General features: G+C 34.4%; 1 protein-coding gene and 1 pseudogene across 4 annotated transcripts in view; both read left to right on the top strand.

The window, feature by feature from the left end:
* The window catches only part of AATF (apoptosis antagonizing transcription factor), a 122,006-nt gene that overhangs the window by 61,311 nt on the left and 43,085 nt on the right, over window positions 1–17,610 (top strand). For 3 of the 4 annotated variants that reach the window (XM_023522862.1, XM_023522861.1, XM_011379393.2), the window contains exons 10-11: window positions 1,952–2,032; window positions 9,571–9,642. In XM_023522862.1, coding sequence (XP_023378630.1) covers window positions 1,952–2,032; window positions 9,571–9,642 — 153 coding nt within the window. Of the gene's footprint in view, window positions 1–1,951; window positions 2,033–5,293; window positions 5,591–9,570; window positions 9,643–17,610 lie in introns of those variants that run through there. The other variant, XM_023522863.1, reaches the window with a different exon arrangement.
* LOC111731272 lies at window positions 7,155–7,273 on the top strand (annotated as a pseudogene).

The raw sequence follows: 17,610 nt of genomic DNA, 5'->3' as shown, positions 1-17,610 counted from the left end.
TTAAAGTTAGTTAGTGCTGGGAGATGATAAATAAATCAGTTGCTTTCCTTTTTCCTCTAGCTTCTTCGAGAACTCATAGAACGGAAGACCAGCTCATTGGATCCCAATGATCAGGTGGCCATGGGAAGGTAACTTAGATATGGCTTTCTGTTCATGCAAACAGCCTATACAATAGTTTCTCCCTGTGAGTCCCCTTACTTCTACCTCCAAGGCAGTGATTGGCCCTATAATTATAAAAGTTAAGCAAAATTGTAAGAGCTGGAAAGACAAAGTGATGGAAATCCTGATTTTTTACCCTACGTTGCCTTAAATGCAGTTTGAATAAGAGATTATAAAACACCTAGATGTGTTTGTTTTAAGGTTTGTTTTTCTAAGTCCTTTTTACACTCTATGCTCTTTGGTTTGGGTTGTGATTGTATCTATATCAATCTCTGACCAATGGATAAAAAGCAACCACTGAAATGTGTGCTCTTAGCTGTCAGAATGTGGCACTGTGCACAACAGGTTCCTTGCTCATAGGAGAATCTGCTTTGTTAGAGTCTGCCCTGATTTAGACCTCCACCCCTTCAGTAAAAGCTTCAGCACAATTAGAAATGGAAAGTGGCAGCATTACCCAGATGTCAGGGTAGAATGTAAAGTAGTGAAGGAAGGCTCTTGTGTGTATGCTTCATCCTCTGCTTGGAAAATAAAAAGGGCATTTAGAGTACTACCTAATGAATAGTGTACATTTAAATAGCCATGAGCCATAATTTGCAAAAGCAGGAAAGGAAACAAAAGCTGCAAGTGCCAGAATGGGATTCTGGGCAGAGAAGTATTTTGAGAATGCAATGAAATATCTGTGTTGATGAAATAATTCTATTTGAGTAAAACATTATTTGAATTTCAGGATCTGATGTTGTTGATATTTTGTGTCTCTCTAGAATGTTATAGAGAACTGTTCACTATAAATTTAATGTGATAGAGCAAATTGTATTTAAGTGGTGATTATATTGTACATTTATCTCACTTTACAATAAAATAGATCATGGTAATTAAGATTATATTAAGATTACGGTAATTGAATTTCCCTAGTTTTTTTTTTTTCTGATGTTGAGTTTTCATTGTATAAATCAGGTAAGATGACTAGCTGTTGCTGTTTCTTCTTCATTTTTTCACATACGTTCATACAAGCTATATGTGAAGATTTTCTTAGCCCAGTATCCTTTTTTGAGAAATTAATTCCTTTTAATCTAGAATGACTGTAGAATGTGTGAATCTTGTTCGGATCCTGACTCAAACAAACTAACTGTAAAATTGGTACAATCCGGAAAATTTGAAGAGTGACTAAATATTTGATAGTAAAGAATTATTGTTAACTTTTTTGTAAATGTGACAAAGGTAATGAGATTGTATGGGGTGGGGGAGAGCCCCCTTACCTTTTAGCAGCACATTCTAAAATGTTATAGATGAAATGAAAATTAATAAAATGACTAAAATGATAATTATAAAAAATTAGCAAAAATTGGAAAGCACAAGAAAAAGCAGTTGGGTATTAATAAAGGGAAAATTCCATTTAAAGAATTCATGTGTTCAAACCACACAGCATTTGGAATATTAGTAATAGAACTTGCTGCACAGCTAAAAACATAAAAACAAACCCAAGCAGCTGTAGTCAATTTGATAGGTTTTTTTACAAACTGGTGGATTTAGTGCTTGTCACAGCAACTCCAAATACTAAGGAGCATTGTAAACCAAATTTGCTGTAGAATTTCCCAGCTGCCATTTGTTTTTTTACCATTGCACAAATCCTCTTCAATTGATTAGTCACTTTGGCCCCCAACTATCTTAAGGAACTTGAAGTAGGTTGATGATTTCTTTCTGCAGTGTTGTTAGTGGGAAAAATTCCAATTTGTCAATTCGTATAACTATTTCTGTTAGTGACGATGTGTAACATTGCTTGTGAATTTCCCAGGCAGTGGCTTGCAATCCAGAAGTTACGAAGCAAAATTCACAAGAAAGTGGATAGGAAAGCCAGCAAAGGAAGGAAACTTCGGTGAGTTACTTTTTGGAAAAAAGGTTTTAACATGTTATATCTCTCTTCTTTTACATTTTGTCTATTATGTCATTTCTGTATTTCTTTAGATGATTCTGTTTTTAAGGATCTAAAAAATAAAACAATATTTGAGGAGTTTTTTGTGACTCAGTTTTTCCTTACTCTAAAATGGAAATATAGTTTCAGGGGTTTTTTTTTGTTCCTAAATGGATGAGTTAAATGATATCTGCATTTCTCTGAAAAAGAAATAATAAGAAAACAAGACAAGGTAGTTGAAATTGTCTTAATTTTAAAAAGTGATTTCTACAGAACAATATAAAAATTTTATTTTGGAATCTTATTTAGAATAGGATTATATTGGTCCATTTTTATCTATACATGTACACAGTATGCTAAAAAGATATAAATAAAAGATTCCAGAGAATGTTAACATTGTGCTTAAATGAGATGAGAATTTTTATGAGCAAACTGAGAAATTTCTGACTGTAGGAAAACCCTCAACCCTTTGAGCTCTTTAAGGAGTCTTATAAGTATGCAGACAAAAGAATAGGATTGCTGTGCTTTTAGACTTAGAATCCTTATAACTATATGTATTACATGATAGATATAGTTATGTAATTGTACACAAAGCCTCAGTGTCAAAGAAACTACTTGTAATTCAGGTACACATTGAAAAAAAAAAAATCTTAAACTCATCCTGTTAGGACAGTTTTAGGCAGGTAGCTAATCCCACATCCTTGTTAGAGCCTGCCTGTCATTGAATTTCTTTAGACAAATTGCATCTATCTAATTTTTCATTATCTTCAGAGAAGCAGATTTTACAACTACTTTAATGAACTTGTTCTAGTATTTAACAAAACTCACCAGGAAATGCTTATTTTTCTTTAACTTTGCAGAAGTTAACTTTTTTTCATATGTTGACATTTCCAAATCTTTATACTTCTCCAAGTTTATTTTTAGTGTAGTAGTTAAAAGCATGAACTTGAGGGCCAGACTGCCTGAGTTTGAATCCTACCTTTGGCATTGGCTGGTAATTACTTTGGGCAAGACCCTTAAACTCTCTATGCTAGTATCTTCATCTGTAAAATGGGGATAATAGTACAGGCTTGTAGGATTTGCACTGGGGCAGTGTGCATTCCCCCAGTGCAAGTCAGATAACCCCTATACAAGGTGCAACATCCATACTTCACACTGAGCAGACTAGGAAAAGTTAGTCCAGTGAAAGGCCAAAAAGAACAATGTTTACAAAAATGCAGTCTTGAGAGTGTACTTGGCCATTTTGGGAACTGCAACTAATTTGTTTTGGTGGACTTAAAAATTGAATATGGAGCAGGAGATGAGGCTGTATGAGTAGTGAGTGCTAGATCATGGCCATGCTAGGAATTTTGTACTTTATTCTGTAGACTGTAGTGAGTCATTTAAGATTTTAAGCAGAGGAATGTTGTCATCATATTTCATTTGCATTTTAGAAAGATGTAAGGAGGTAAAGGGAAGTAAGAAGGTTAGAGTTAATCCTCAGAATTTCAGAGGAACTAAGTAGATTTGTGGCGTTATTCATTGATATGTCTAAAAAGAGAGGCTGCAAGAAGGAAATCACTTTTTGTTTTTGAGGGAGAAAGTAAGATTCAATTTTTAACATGCTGAATTTGATACAACTTCAAGAAATCCAAGTTTAGAGAGATTTTTGAGTCAAGAGAAGGATGTGAATATTTACAGCAGTCCCCTGCTTATCTGCAGTTTTGCTTTCTGTGGTTTCAGTTACCCATAGTCAACTGTAGTCTGAAAATATTAAATGGAAAATTTTAGAAATTAACAATTCATAAGTTTTAAATTGCGCATGTTTCTGAGTCGTGTGATGAAATCTCTTGCCCTCTTACCCAGGAAGTGGATCATTCTTTTCTCCAGCTGTGTGTGCTACCTTCCCTTTAGCCACTTACTTAGTAACTGTCTTGGTTATCAAATCCATTATCAAACAGAGAGAGACAAAGAAAGACAGAGAAATGACAACGAGAACATTCATACAACTTTTATTACTGTATATTGTTATTATTGTTTTTACTTTATTTTGTTATTGTTGCTACAGTAATAATTTTTGCAGGCAAGATCCACTGACGGATGCTGAAATCTCTTACTGTACCTAATTTATAAATTAAACTTCATCATATGTGTATATAGGTTAAAACATTGTGTGTGTGTGTGTGTGTGTGTGTGTGTGTGTGTGTGTGTGTGTGTGTGTGTATAAAAGGTTCAGTACTATCCTTGATTCCAGGTATCTACTGGTGTCTTGGAATGTATCTCCTATGGATAAGGAGGTCTCTACTGTATTAGTCGATACTTTGGAATTAATTTAATTGCTATTTTCCAAGGAGCATATAGGGTGACGAGAGTATACAAGATGGGAGGGGGGTGGACAGGGGTAAGCGGGTTCAAATATTTGGTGACGGAAGGAAATTTAACTTTGGATGGTGAACACACAATTTACATATGACATATTATTGAATTGCTCGAAACCTATTGGATTTTATTAACCAATGTCATCCCAATAATTTTAATTTAAAAAAGTATACAAAGACAATACAGCACCAAGGGACGTCAATCTATATGATATAAACAGAGGAAGAGGAGCCCATAAAGAATGCTGAGGAAGAGGGGTCAGTGAGGTAGGGGACAGGAAAGAGTGATGTGAAGCAGTGAAGACAGAGAATGTTTAATAAAGAGTTAGGAGTGTTCGATGTCTCAGAGAAATCAAGTAGGGTAGGGACATTCCACTCGTCATCACATTTCTCCACGTGAGGTGCTGCTAGGTTACTGTAGTACTATAGAAGTCCAGAAACCACAAACTAAAGGACTTTCCATACTGTGAAAGCCCTTTAGAATTTTCGTTTAAACTTTTACTATCTTGTTGAATTTGTCTCATAAAAGCCTTTTGGAATACAGTTGATATGCCATCAAAAGATCATGTGCAATTTCATTATTAAATGTAGAAGAAATGAGAGAAAGATAAAATCACCAGTAGACAAGCACCACAGTAATAATTTTTGCAGGCAAGATCCACTGATGGATGCTGAAATCAATGGAGAAAAGTTTGAGAAGAAACAGTATATTTATATGGTTCAAAGCATCTCTTCAAAGATATTTATCAATTACAAAGAGAAAATAGTAACTCTATAGTGGAGAAACCAAGGAGGTGCCACTTTAACCAAGTGTCTAATAAGACAATAATAAGGCATATCTACTACCCCTCTTCCTTGTCTTCTGTAGAACACATCATCATTTCTGTGATATTCTTGCCAAAAATGCCTAACCTCAGCCTCATCATAAAACATTACATATAACCAAATTGTGAGACATTCTACAAAAATAACTCATCAGTACTCATCAAAAGTGTCAAGGTAATGAAAAATCAAGGAAGACTGAGAAACTGTCACAGGTTGGAGGAGACCAAGAAGAGACATCATAACTACGTGCAATGTGGGGTCCTAGGTTGGACCCTGGAAAAGACAAAGGACACTAGGGTAAAAATGGGTGAAATTCGAATAAGGTCTGTAGTTTAGTTAACACTATTGTACCATGTTAACTTCCTGATTTTGACGATTACACTATGTTTAGGTAAATTATTAACATTAGAAGAAGCTGGGTGAAGTTATACATGAACTCTGTACTATGTTTGCAACTTTTCTGTAAGTCTGAAATTATTGCAACATTAAATGTAAAAAGAAAAGAAATAAAGTTATGCATTTTGAATGTTTTTCAGTTTTGACATCTATATTCACCTCTTTTTGACTATAAATGGGAGGGGTTTAACCAGAATTGGAGAGTGATCTTTGTTAATAGCAATAGTGATAACTAACATCACTGTTTATGCAATTTACGTGCAGAGATAGAAAAATACAGGCTCTGATGCTAAACTGTCTAGATTTGATATCTGCCTCTTCCAATTGCTGGCCTTGAGACCTTGGGCACGTTACTTTATATCTCTGTGCTACAGTTTCCTCATCTGTGAGGAATAAAATAAAAGCCACATCTCATAGGTTGTTATGCAGATTAAATTAGTTAATTCAAGTAAAGTGCTTAAAGAAGAAAAGTTAACTCACCCAGCATTACAGAACTAGTAAGTGACAAACAGAGATTTGAGCCAATTGCTCTGATTCCAGAGCCCATGCTTCTAACCTCTGACTGTGGAGTGGTTTCTCTGGGCAGGACCACTTGGCCTCTGAAGGCATCAGAATGACATTTTGGCTACATGAGCATGTTGCCTTGAGGATTAAACCAAGGGCCTAGCTTGGATGAAAATACTATGAATACTTACTGAAATCAGACCTCAAGAAGAGCTGGTAGGGTATACCAGCTGTCATCTAATACTGGGTTCTACCATTGAGCAAGTTTTGCTCTTTGTTTATGAAAGGATTGGAAAGATAAGATTTTTCAGAAATGTTATAGTAAATATGAACATTATCCTGTGGAAATACTAGTTGAAATGATAGCAATTCAATGACATAAGCCCAGTCAGGCTTGGCATGACAACTTGCTAGTTGGATGCTAGAAAATAATTTATATAAAAAAAAAATATTTTGATTTTTAAAAATAATTATAATTATTGACTATCAGCATTTTACTCAGCCGTATATCTAAGTGGATTTAACCATGATTTAATCAGAACTCACGTAAATGAATTATACTTTCAGATCTTTAATAATGAGATGTCTTACTGTGTTTGTCTATTCTTCTGCAACAAAATTACATTTATCTTTTCTTAGTATGGTTGGTAAGAGGTGTTTTAACAGTAAAACATGCATTCATCCTCAGCGGCACTGAGATTAGATGAAATGTATTGCATTAAGTACACATTACTAAATCGTCTTTAATCTGATTATTTCTTAAAGCCTGTCTTTCATCATGCATTTAATAGTTATTGACTATATTGTAGTAAAGTATAAAGGTATTTCATAGAGCAGTGTCATCCAATAAAAATATGTATTACATATGTAATTTAAAATGTTCTAGTAGCCCCAATTGAAAAAGTAAAAAGAAACAAGTGAATGTAATTTTGATATGTTTTAGTTAACACAGTATATAAAAAAATATTATTTTAACAGTTTATTATTTAAAAAATTATTAATGAGTCTGCGGCCATGCCCCTGTGAACAAGCCCGATCCTATCTGATCTCGGAAGCTAAGCAGGGTCGGGCCTGGTTAGTACTTGGATGGGAGACCACCTAGGAAGACCAGGTGCTATAGGCATAAAAAAATAAAAAATAAGAGATTGTAAACTGACAGAGTCCTTGCAATCTGTGAAGTTAACCAAGGGTTGCCTGCAAAAAAAAATTATTGATGATATATTTTACATTCTTTTTTTCATCACGTCTTTAAAATCTAGCGTGTATTTCACTTCAGTTCAGATAAGCCACATTTCAAGTGCTCAGTGGTCACAGGTGGCCAGTGTCTACTGGATTGGACAGTGCAAATATAGTTCATAGTCTTTATCCAGAAAGTGAATTAAACGTGTCTTTAGACATAGCCAAAAATAGTATTAATTTTTTAGATGGACACCAAAGTTGAGTGAAGCCTAAAGATATTAAAATGCATTTATTAACTGTATTTATGCTTTATACTTAAGTTAAAGTTCAGGTAAATATTTATACTCACATCAATCTTTGACTCCGTTTTTCAATTTTAAATATGTTTACCTTTCAATTCACCAGCAATTTCACATCTCAAAATTTACCTCATTAAATATGTGAACAAGCATACAGTAATTTATGTATAACTATCTTAACTTCAGCACTGTTTAGTATGTTTCTTAAAAGAGGGCCGTCTATATAAATGCCCATTAATAGGAGATTAAATAAATTATAATATATTGACACAATGGAATATTCTGCAACTATGAATAAGAATAGACTATGACATACAGTTCAGTGGAGAAAAGTTTAATGCAGAATATTAACTATGTTGTAATTTTACGTGAAAAACTAATATATTAAATTTATACTTGTTTTATATATGGAAAATGCTTCAGCCAAACTTAACAGTTTTAATTAACAGTGATTATTTCTCGAGGATAGGACTATAAGGGACTTGTCAGTTCTATATACATTTCTGATTTAGGGTTCTTTTTTTACAAAATTATATATTTTTATAAGGAGATAACAGACATTTAAAAAACAAGCATGAGATTTTATTTTTGCATCTTATAAAAAGTGAAGAATTGGAAGCAATATAAATGTTCAAAATTAAGAAAATATATTATGATACTTCCACTCCTGGAATTGTATACAACTATTTAGATACTGTTTATAGGACAGTGCTTACAATAAAGTGGAAAAAAAACAGGATACAGAATTGTATGTATATATAACGGGATCACTGTGTAAAACAAACATAACTAATAAAAATACTAATTTTTAGGTGGAGGAACTATGCATTTTTTGTGTGTGCTTCTTTGGTTTTCCAGATTTTCTATAATGAATTTATACTTTTTCTATTGCTCTTGTAATGGGGAAAATGTCATCATTATTATTCTTGTAAAATTCATTTGTTAAGAAAAAGAATGAAATTTGGGAGGCTTAGCTGTGGGTGGTACTGTATAGAATCAAATTATTCAATATCGTGAAAAGGTTTTTAAAACTTAAAACATGCACATGAAAATATTTATCATATTTTTGTTTGTGAATAATGTTTTGCCCAAGTCAAGTCTTTTTGGTTAGAACTTGATAATATGTGTATTGTCATACAGCTCTTCAATTATAATGAACAGAAAGAGATACCTTCTTTGAATTTTCTTTGTATAATTTGGTCTGCATAAGATCATATATTTGTTTGGCCCTTTTCACCAGAGAATCTCAAAAATATTTTATACACAAAGACTTTTTCTTTTGGCAAGAAATGTTGGTGATATAACTTAAATTTCTATAACACCTTGACTGAAGATCTGGGGATCAAACTTATGTACTCTTCAGTAGTGCTCGTTCAGTTGAAGATGGGGGAAATTAAAGACCCAGTTTTAATTTCTACTTACTAGTAAGTAGAAATGATGTGGAATTCTAGAAGCCTTTTCGGACTCAGGGAACCAGTGCTAGTGAGTGATGGCAGTGATGAGGTATTGCATTCAGATGTTATAACACTACCTGTGCTACTGCCAGTAGGTAGCTTTAATGACCCTGAAAAATGATTAAGATGTATGTAGAGGAGGAAGAGAGAGTAGTCGAGTCCTCATTGTCTTTTGTCTGGAGTAATGTTTAAGGGTTAGTACATTGCTCATGGGCACAAGTGTGTCTACTTTTTTGGGGGGCTGTGATATAAATGAACCTATGTTGAGCTACTGTCATTTCCAATGTGCTGCTATCAGACTTTTCTCCGATAACATTAAGGGAAATGTTCTATAGTTGTAAATGTTGCATGCCTATGATTGTTCCTTTTTCTATTCTGGAGCCAGATATTCCTGTGATCAGTTTTGGAGTTCCTTAGCTCATAGAATGTTTCCTTTTCTGGTTAATAGTTATTAATGTTGCTGCCTGTTTGTTTCCTGCTTTATTTAGGTTTCATGTCCTTAGCAAGCTACTGAGCTTCATGGCACCTATTGACCATACTACAATGAATGATGATGCCAGGTGAGTAATAGATTAATTATATGTCTCAAATGGCTTCATGACAGCCTGATATTGACCTGTTCTACAGCCTGTCGCCCTCTCCATTTCTTCTTATCAGTTAACCATTTGTCATTGGCATCATAGCAAGGGTCCTTGTCACATCTCTTCACTCCCATAATTACTATAAAACCAAAACAAAATTTCCATATATCTCAGTGCTGCCTCTCGTGTTTTTTGTTTGTTTGTTTTTGCTGTTTGTTTTGTTTTTAACTTTAGCCATCTGCCTGGAACATCTGAGTTCTTTTCTAGGACAGGTCAGGACATCACATGCACTTGCTTTATGTGTCCGGGGGTTTTGTGCATATGCTGTAGAGATTGTTCTAGAGATGTGCATTATGTTTGTTTATTCAGGAACTGTTGAAGATTTTTTTTTTTTTGAGTATTTTTGAAACAGAAGTACTTGACTCATTTTATAAAGCTGAAACAAGTTATAAATGAATACTCATATTACAATTCAGAGATAACCATTTTTTAAAGAATAATTCCTTCTGTATTAATTGGCAATCTACTACTCTAATGTAATATTTTTATAAGATTATTTACCATTAATTTATATAAGTATGGACTTAAGCTTTCCTGTTTTAGTCAATGAATTATAAATCTGTTACTGTCATTATTAATTTTGATTTTAAATTGTCCTATATTAAGGGAAGCCCCTTCGAATTGGCTTGTGTCCTTTTTTTAAAGAATAAATTTATTTATTTAAATTAGTTTCAAGTATGCAATCCGTTGGTTAGACATCTATAATGTTCATAAAACAATTCCGCCAATTGCTCCCTCCTCCTCTGGCCCTCCACTTAGCCATCATATTAATGCTAACTGCATTCTTCCGTGCTCCCTGTGCCCAACTATCAGCTACTGCTTGTGTCCTTTTGAGATGACCCCAATCATTCTTTGAGTACTTCTTTACTTTCTGGTACAACAAAGATGTTGTATGCTTATCTTATACGTTCTCTGTTCCAGCCGTGGAATCAGTCTTTCTCCAAAGAGCCCTGATTCTTTTTTTAGTTGAATGTGGTATTTAGAAACCAAACTCTAGGTGCTAGGGGTGCTCATTGTTATTGGGTGTCATTGTTTCTAGGCTTTCAAAACATACAGAACTAGGAAGTATGTGTATACATACACACCTATAGAGGAGATAACCACTTTTAACATCTAAGAATATCTCCTTTTAGTCTTTGAGTTCCCTTCCAGTATGTTCTTGTTTTTTTTTTTATAGAATTGAATTTATATTCTGTTATTATGAACTTTTTCTTTAAATATTTTTTGTCATTATGTCATTAAATTATTCAAAAAATTTAAATGACTGTGCAAATTTTTAAATGACTTATTTAGCCATTTACTAATTATTGGACATTTAAATTGTTTTTAATTATCGTAAATAAAGCTGCGGTAAACATTTTTAAACATACATCTTTATCAAGTAAACTGATTGGTTATAATGTAGGCACATGTGGATTTTGCCAGCTTTATGCCCATACTACATTTAACCTTTTTATTTGGATGTATTTAGTCTGTCAATAAACCCACTCAGATTCCCTTCATCCCCCTTGCTTGAAAAGGAGTAGATCTACAAGTTTAGATGAACACAGTGATTATTAAATTTTTGTTTTGTTTCAGTGCTTTGAGTACAAAACAGCTTATGAATAGTTCTGAATATGTTTATACTCAGAATTTTGCAACCTAATATTCTCTCCTGTGCTTTGCAAGTGAATGCCTATGTATAGTAGTCTGTTTTTAAAAACAGAATAAAATGAATACATCCATAGAGTGTCTTTCAGGGTCATATGAAAAAATTACAGGGAACAAGAAAGGGGAATCTGAATCCTGTTACTCATTCTTGAATCAACCCCCCATATCCCTTGTCCAGTTTGAGCTCAAAAAATTTACACTTGGACACTTGGACGAATTAAATTGAAAGCGGAACATAGATAGCTCTTGTTAAGGGAGAGAGATCTTTCGTCTTTAACACAGAATATTAAAATATCCTTAATGGAGAAAGAGGGTATTATCTTTAAAAAGGAACTGGCATTTTCATTTTGTTTCTCCTGTGGTGTGATCATATGGTCATGTGGTCTTATGTAGTGTTATCTATTTAGTTAATTTCTACTGTTACATACTCTTTTCTCATTCGAGGAATTTTTCTCTTTAAGCAGTCTTTTTTTTTTTTTTAAGTCCTTTTTAAATGCAAAGTAGCCCAGTTTGTCTCCCTGTGTGTACCAAATTTTCCTTTGGGGGCATTTCTTTCCAGGTACATTTTGGATACTGATTTAAATGCCTTTATGTGCCTTCAGATCTTCTTTGTTAGCGAAAGTTTTGTGTAACCCCTGGCATTTTATATGTGCTGGCTTAGTAGGCCTTTACCCTATTACAAGGTAGGCATTTGGTTTTTATTTCAGGCTTGATGAACATTCCCAGGATTGAGAGAAAACAAAGAAATCCCACTTTGCCCATGTACTACAAAGTTTGCATGCTAGGGAGGAGATTACCATGACCCTAAAAGTGATCACTGGCTTTGCTAAATCCTTGGGTGCTCTTGGCATGGGACAGCTCAGCTCCCAGAGCAGCTACTGTTGCCCTTCAGAGTCATATTTGCTAAGAGGCCAGAATATCAAGTGATATTGCAGAGACAGTGATCAGCAGGCTAAGGAGGAGAAAAGATTCAATGTCTCATTGGTAGAGAATCTCCCTAGTTGTATTGTTACCACCAAGAATAGGTCAGTATGTTACTTGCATGAGTTACAGGATTGCTCTTCACTTCTCTGACTTTTGAAGTTATTCTAAGCTTATCAAGGATGTTTTAGAAATAGCTTATTTTTTACATGGTGTGAAACCCCTGGAGTGCTATTAGACCAGAGGGAGTATGAAGTAAAAATTCATAAGATGTATGTAGAGGAGGAAGAGTGATCTCTTACTATAGTTAAAACAAAATGAAAAATTTGGAAGTTGTAGGGAAAATCATGTTTTTGGTCTCTTTTTGAAAGACCCTCTGAGGCAAACTTGTAAAGAAGTGAATTCTTTCTCATTTGTGGTGTCCATGTAAGTCAGATAGTAAAATGCTAGTGTGACAAGTAAGAGATGCAAATTCTGAGTAAGACCGCTGAGACAGGGTGTGATGTTTTCCTCAAAACTGGCCACTGCCTTAGATTTGGGAGAGGAAATCTATGTGAACTGCTTCCTCTGTTGGCATGATGGGTTTTGCTCTCAGCATGGAACAGGTCTAAGGGCAACAATCAGCTCGATGTACACTAAGAAGAATGTGTTTGCCTTACATTGACTCCTGCTTTAGGGAGGGTCTTGATTCTGGTACTCTTTATTAAAAATGTATTTTCCTAAGAAGCTTTTTTTCTTATTACAAAAATGATAGCAATATTAACATTTTATAGGTACTCTTTTTTTTTTTTTGGCAAAGAACTTAAAGGAATTCACAATAGGAACAGCAAGAATCATCATTTTGCCTCCTCCCCATATTCTCTCCCAAAATAAAAAACACTTTTCCCACTCCTTTTATAAAGCTGCTGGCATTAAAAAAGAACTAGGAGAGGATCCTTTAATGATAACTACCAAGCACCAAATACATTACTGTTTTACATCTGGAGTTTTAGAAAAGAAATGTACAAATGTAATCCAGCCTTGTAAAGTGCTTTGTCAACATCACTTCCATGCTGTTCTTGAGATGCCTTGGTATAATAGAATTTGTACAGGCAATTTATCTTCGGCTTGCCATTTTTGTGTGTGGGTCTGTAGCCTAAATACGGGGACACTTTACCTCTCTACTGATGATGTTCTTTCCCCCCAGCTGGTAACCCAGAGGTTACTTAGACCATTTTTGATTCCCCCTTGCCTGCTTTACCCCTTTATTTAGTAGAAATAGGCACTGAATCAGGGCTAAATATTCTGGTGTAGTTTGCTCAGCATTTGAAAGCATATCAGCTAATAACCCCAGAAATAGCCTCCACAGAGCATTTTTCGTTGGTTAAAAATTTGCAGGCAAGAATGGGTAAGACACAGATGTTTTTTCTGAGGCTTCTTATCTCCTAAAAAGACACAGGTTATTCCGACAGGTGAAACAAGTCTGGGCAAATATGCAACATTGATCTAATCAACAGGACCAAGAACATTTTCACTGGTGCTGCCTTTTACTAGCGTCATTAAAGGCTCCCATTACTCTTCTATTAGAGATTCCCTCTCTTCCTTATCAGATTACAGAATGAACATAACTCATGGCAGTGATTTGATCTCTTGTTAAAGAGGATTACAGCTTTGCATTAGCTCGGATTGACACAGTATATAATTCGCTGTTGATACTCAGGCAGGCAGCATCAACATGTTTGACCCCCCAGCAGTGCTGAGGGGAAAGGACCCACATATATCATCATTAAAGATGGCGTCTAGCACAGATATAGGAAGCATGGAGCCTTCCTCCTCCAGTAATGTCAGAAAGGACAATGGAAACATTCTCAAGTTCAAACCTGAGACTTAGGCCGGGGTTTTATAACTGGGTTGAAAAGAAACACTGCTATTGTTTCTTCTGTTTTTACTGATTCACTACTGTTCAGTCTCATACAATTCTAGAAAATTTGCATTCTTAAATTGAAGCCTTGGCTCCAAGCAGGATGTAGAGTGATAAAAGCACATCTTCTAGAAAGAGATTGGAAATGTTGAACAGATAAATCTTTCCTCAAAATGGGGCTTCTTGACTATAGTTCTCATTTCCTCAAATTCCTATGATTTCTTCAGAGGATTATGAATCCTTTTATTCCCCCAAAGGGATATATCACATTCCTTAAAGTGAGTGTAAATGTTTTTTTAAGGACTTACAGTTTTTAAGTTTTTATATTTTATTATTATTGTCTTTTAAAATATATCTTATATTGTATTAATCACAATTAGATAACTTGCTAGTGGGTAAGCAACAGCTACGTGTCTTTCACATTAATTTAGATTAGTCATTTATTCATCTTAATACATTTCCTACAATGCTCACTGAGATTATGTAGACCATTTCTGGTTTTAAGTGCATTCATCCTTTGCTCCAATTTATACACCCTAAGTCTGCCACCCTATTTTCTGATTGGCAATGAAATGATAGAATAATAATGTCATATTTCACTTATTGAGCATTTCCTATATGTCAGACACTGTACTAAGCCCTTTGTGTACATTTTCATTCAGCCCAAGTTAAACAGCAAGTAAGTAGTGGAGCTGGTACAGTACGTGCACCTAGGAGCGTGGCCCCTAACCCCTGCCTTTTAGAAATATGTGGGAATGATGTGCCAAGGGGGAGCTGCTTCCTTTCACCCCTAATATACATATGCAGAGCCCTTCTCTCAATTAAAAACTTGAGAAAAAGAAACAAAATGAAAACTTGTTTGGATTAAAATGGTTTTTTCTTTTTTGATAGAGATACTTTCTATATAAGGTTTTTTGCCTATCAAGTCATTCACATTTTAGTGTGAATCACTGAATTTTCAGATTTGCTCTTGTAATTATACCATTCTTTTGATTACAAAGATCCTAAACTTCATAAGTAGTTTTAAAACCTGATCCAGTATGTTCAGTCAGTTTATTCTTATGGTTCTGCCTCTACCATACTTAGGTACCTGTCACCTGCTTTCTTAGAGATAATATATTTTTTCCCTACAATAAGCACAATATATGCTTATGGAAGAAAATTTGGAAGGTACAGAAAGGACAAAGAAAATCTGTCATCTGCTACTCAGAATTGCACATTATTAATTTGTTTTCTTGCAGAATTCTTTGTGTGTATATTTTATAACAATATATACATATGTTTGAATCTCTTTTTCTAGTTAACTTTATAGTATAAGCATTTTAACGCCATTAAGAATTTTAAAGCCATTTTAACAGCTTTATAATATTCAGTTATGAACTATTTATTATTGGACATTTAGGCTGTTTCTATTTCTCTTTAGGTCATGCTGCAGTGAACATATTTATATAGAAATCTGTTCTAAGGTTCTGGTGTCTTTAGAGGGGAAAATCCTGGGTCAAAGGCAAACTTTTTAATGATTCTTGTTGGGTTATACTACTTTACATACATATCCCTTCTACCCCTTTTCCCTATAGCCGAGGCTTATGTCATTGCAGTTTTGCTAATATGGAGAGTTTTCTTATAAGTTCATAACAAATGACACCTTATTAAGGACCTAGAATGTGCTAGGCATAGGACTAGGTACTAATATTTATTTTCTCGCTTAGTAGTAAACTTGAATAGTCTGTATATTTATTAATCATTTGTATTTCTATTTTTACCCTTTACCCATTTTTCTCTGAGTTTTAGTTTTTCTTTGCAGTTAGCATGAATTCTATGTATTATCATTATTTGTTGTATTTCATATTTGTGTAGATTTTTCCCATTTTACTTGACTGTTGATGTTAACGATTTTTATTGGTCATAGATAACTTTTACTTTTTTATGTTATCACATACATAAAACCTTTTTCTTTTGGTTATAGTTCATTGTTTTTATGCTTAGGCAGTCCCTCCTGTATCCCAGAATCAGTTATTCACCTATATTTTCTCTTAGGTTTGTCTGATTTCTTTTAATATACTTGGAACTATATTTTAATATATCGTTTGATGGTCTCTGCTTTCCATTTCTACTGCTTCTTTTTGAGTCTAGATTTTTTTACTTCCCACATAAACCGTTGCACTAACAGCTTCTTAACCAACAGCCTAATCTAAGTTCTGTGTGTATCATTGCCAGATTAAACCTTCCTAAAATATCGCTTAAAGCATGCTACTCCTTGTTCTATAGAATAAAAGCCATACTCTCGAACCTGCTACTCGAGGCCTGCAGTGATTTGTCGCCTTGCTACCTTTCTCTCTTCGTCACCTTTCGGATATGCATATCCTTTGTGCAATCCCCAGAATACACTCACTCCATACTTCTCCCACTTGTTTCTCTTAATTCTGCTCACTTAACCTGGAGCATTCTCAGCCCCCTGCCCCAACTCTGTACTCCCTGTTGCAGTGTTAACAGTTCTTGGCCAATACCATCCAGCCTTCCCAGAGAGACTTTTAGGATTCCCCACCCCCCACAGTAGGGAGCTCTTTCTTTCTTGAACCCCTATTTTATGTGTTCCTAACAGTATTTATTACAGTTCACAAAAACACCTGTTAGTTTTTTTTTTCTTGCTAAGAATACTTACAAGTCAAAGTAGTATGCTCATCTACTGAAATCTCTTATTTGATATTATTAAGGTTTTTACTCATATATTTGGATTAATATTCAGGCATGCCTTGGAGATACTACTGGTTCGGTCCCAGCCCACTGTAATAAGGTGAGCTGTAATCATTTTGCTGGAGGACAGTTTTGCCAGCAATTTGTAAAAAGTGCAATACCTGCGAAGCGCAGTAAAGCAGTGTGCAGTAAAACTAGGGGTGCCAGTATTACGATTCAATTGTATCTTGCCTTATTATATAGCATTTTTTGTAGCACAAGTATTATCTGTAAAAAAATTTATTTAAGGTCATCTCCCAATTGCTGTCAGCCTTCCCTAAGCTAGAGAACTGGTTCGGGATTCATGTGCAGTATGATCCTGAAGACGTCTTCTCTGTGTGCCTTAGTTTCCTTCTTTATAAGTGAAAGTAATCTTCTTGCTCATTAGAGTCTTAAAAATGAAATATTCTTTTTAATTTATTCTTTCTGAGGATTGTTTTAAATTAATTTCTATCGATAATTATTTCTATAAACAAAATTTGTGTTTTTACATGTGTATAATGTCATTGTCCCTTTGCCTGCAACACAGACATATTCATTTTTGTACAAACTTTAAAAAAGTTGGCTGTAGGTCTCCTGTCTGAAATGTCTTTAAAGGCTTTCAGCTTATAATTCTATTTTTAATTTATTGGTAAGATTATTTTTGCAAACAGTCCTATAGATGGATGAACAACAGTTTCTTG

The sequence above is a fragment of the Pteropus vampyrus genome, unplaced genomic scaffold (genome assembly GCF_000151845.1).
Source record: "Pteropus vampyrus isolate Shadow unplaced genomic scaffold, Pvam_2.0 Scaffold358, whole genome shotgun sequence".
In the NCBI taxonomy this organism is placed as follows: Eukaryota; Metazoa; Chordata; class Mammalia; order Chiroptera; family Pteropodidae; genus Pteropus; species Pteropus vampyrus.
The sequence above is the reverse complement of the archived record's forward strand: the minus strand, read 5'-3'. Positions and strand labels throughout refer to the sequence as shown.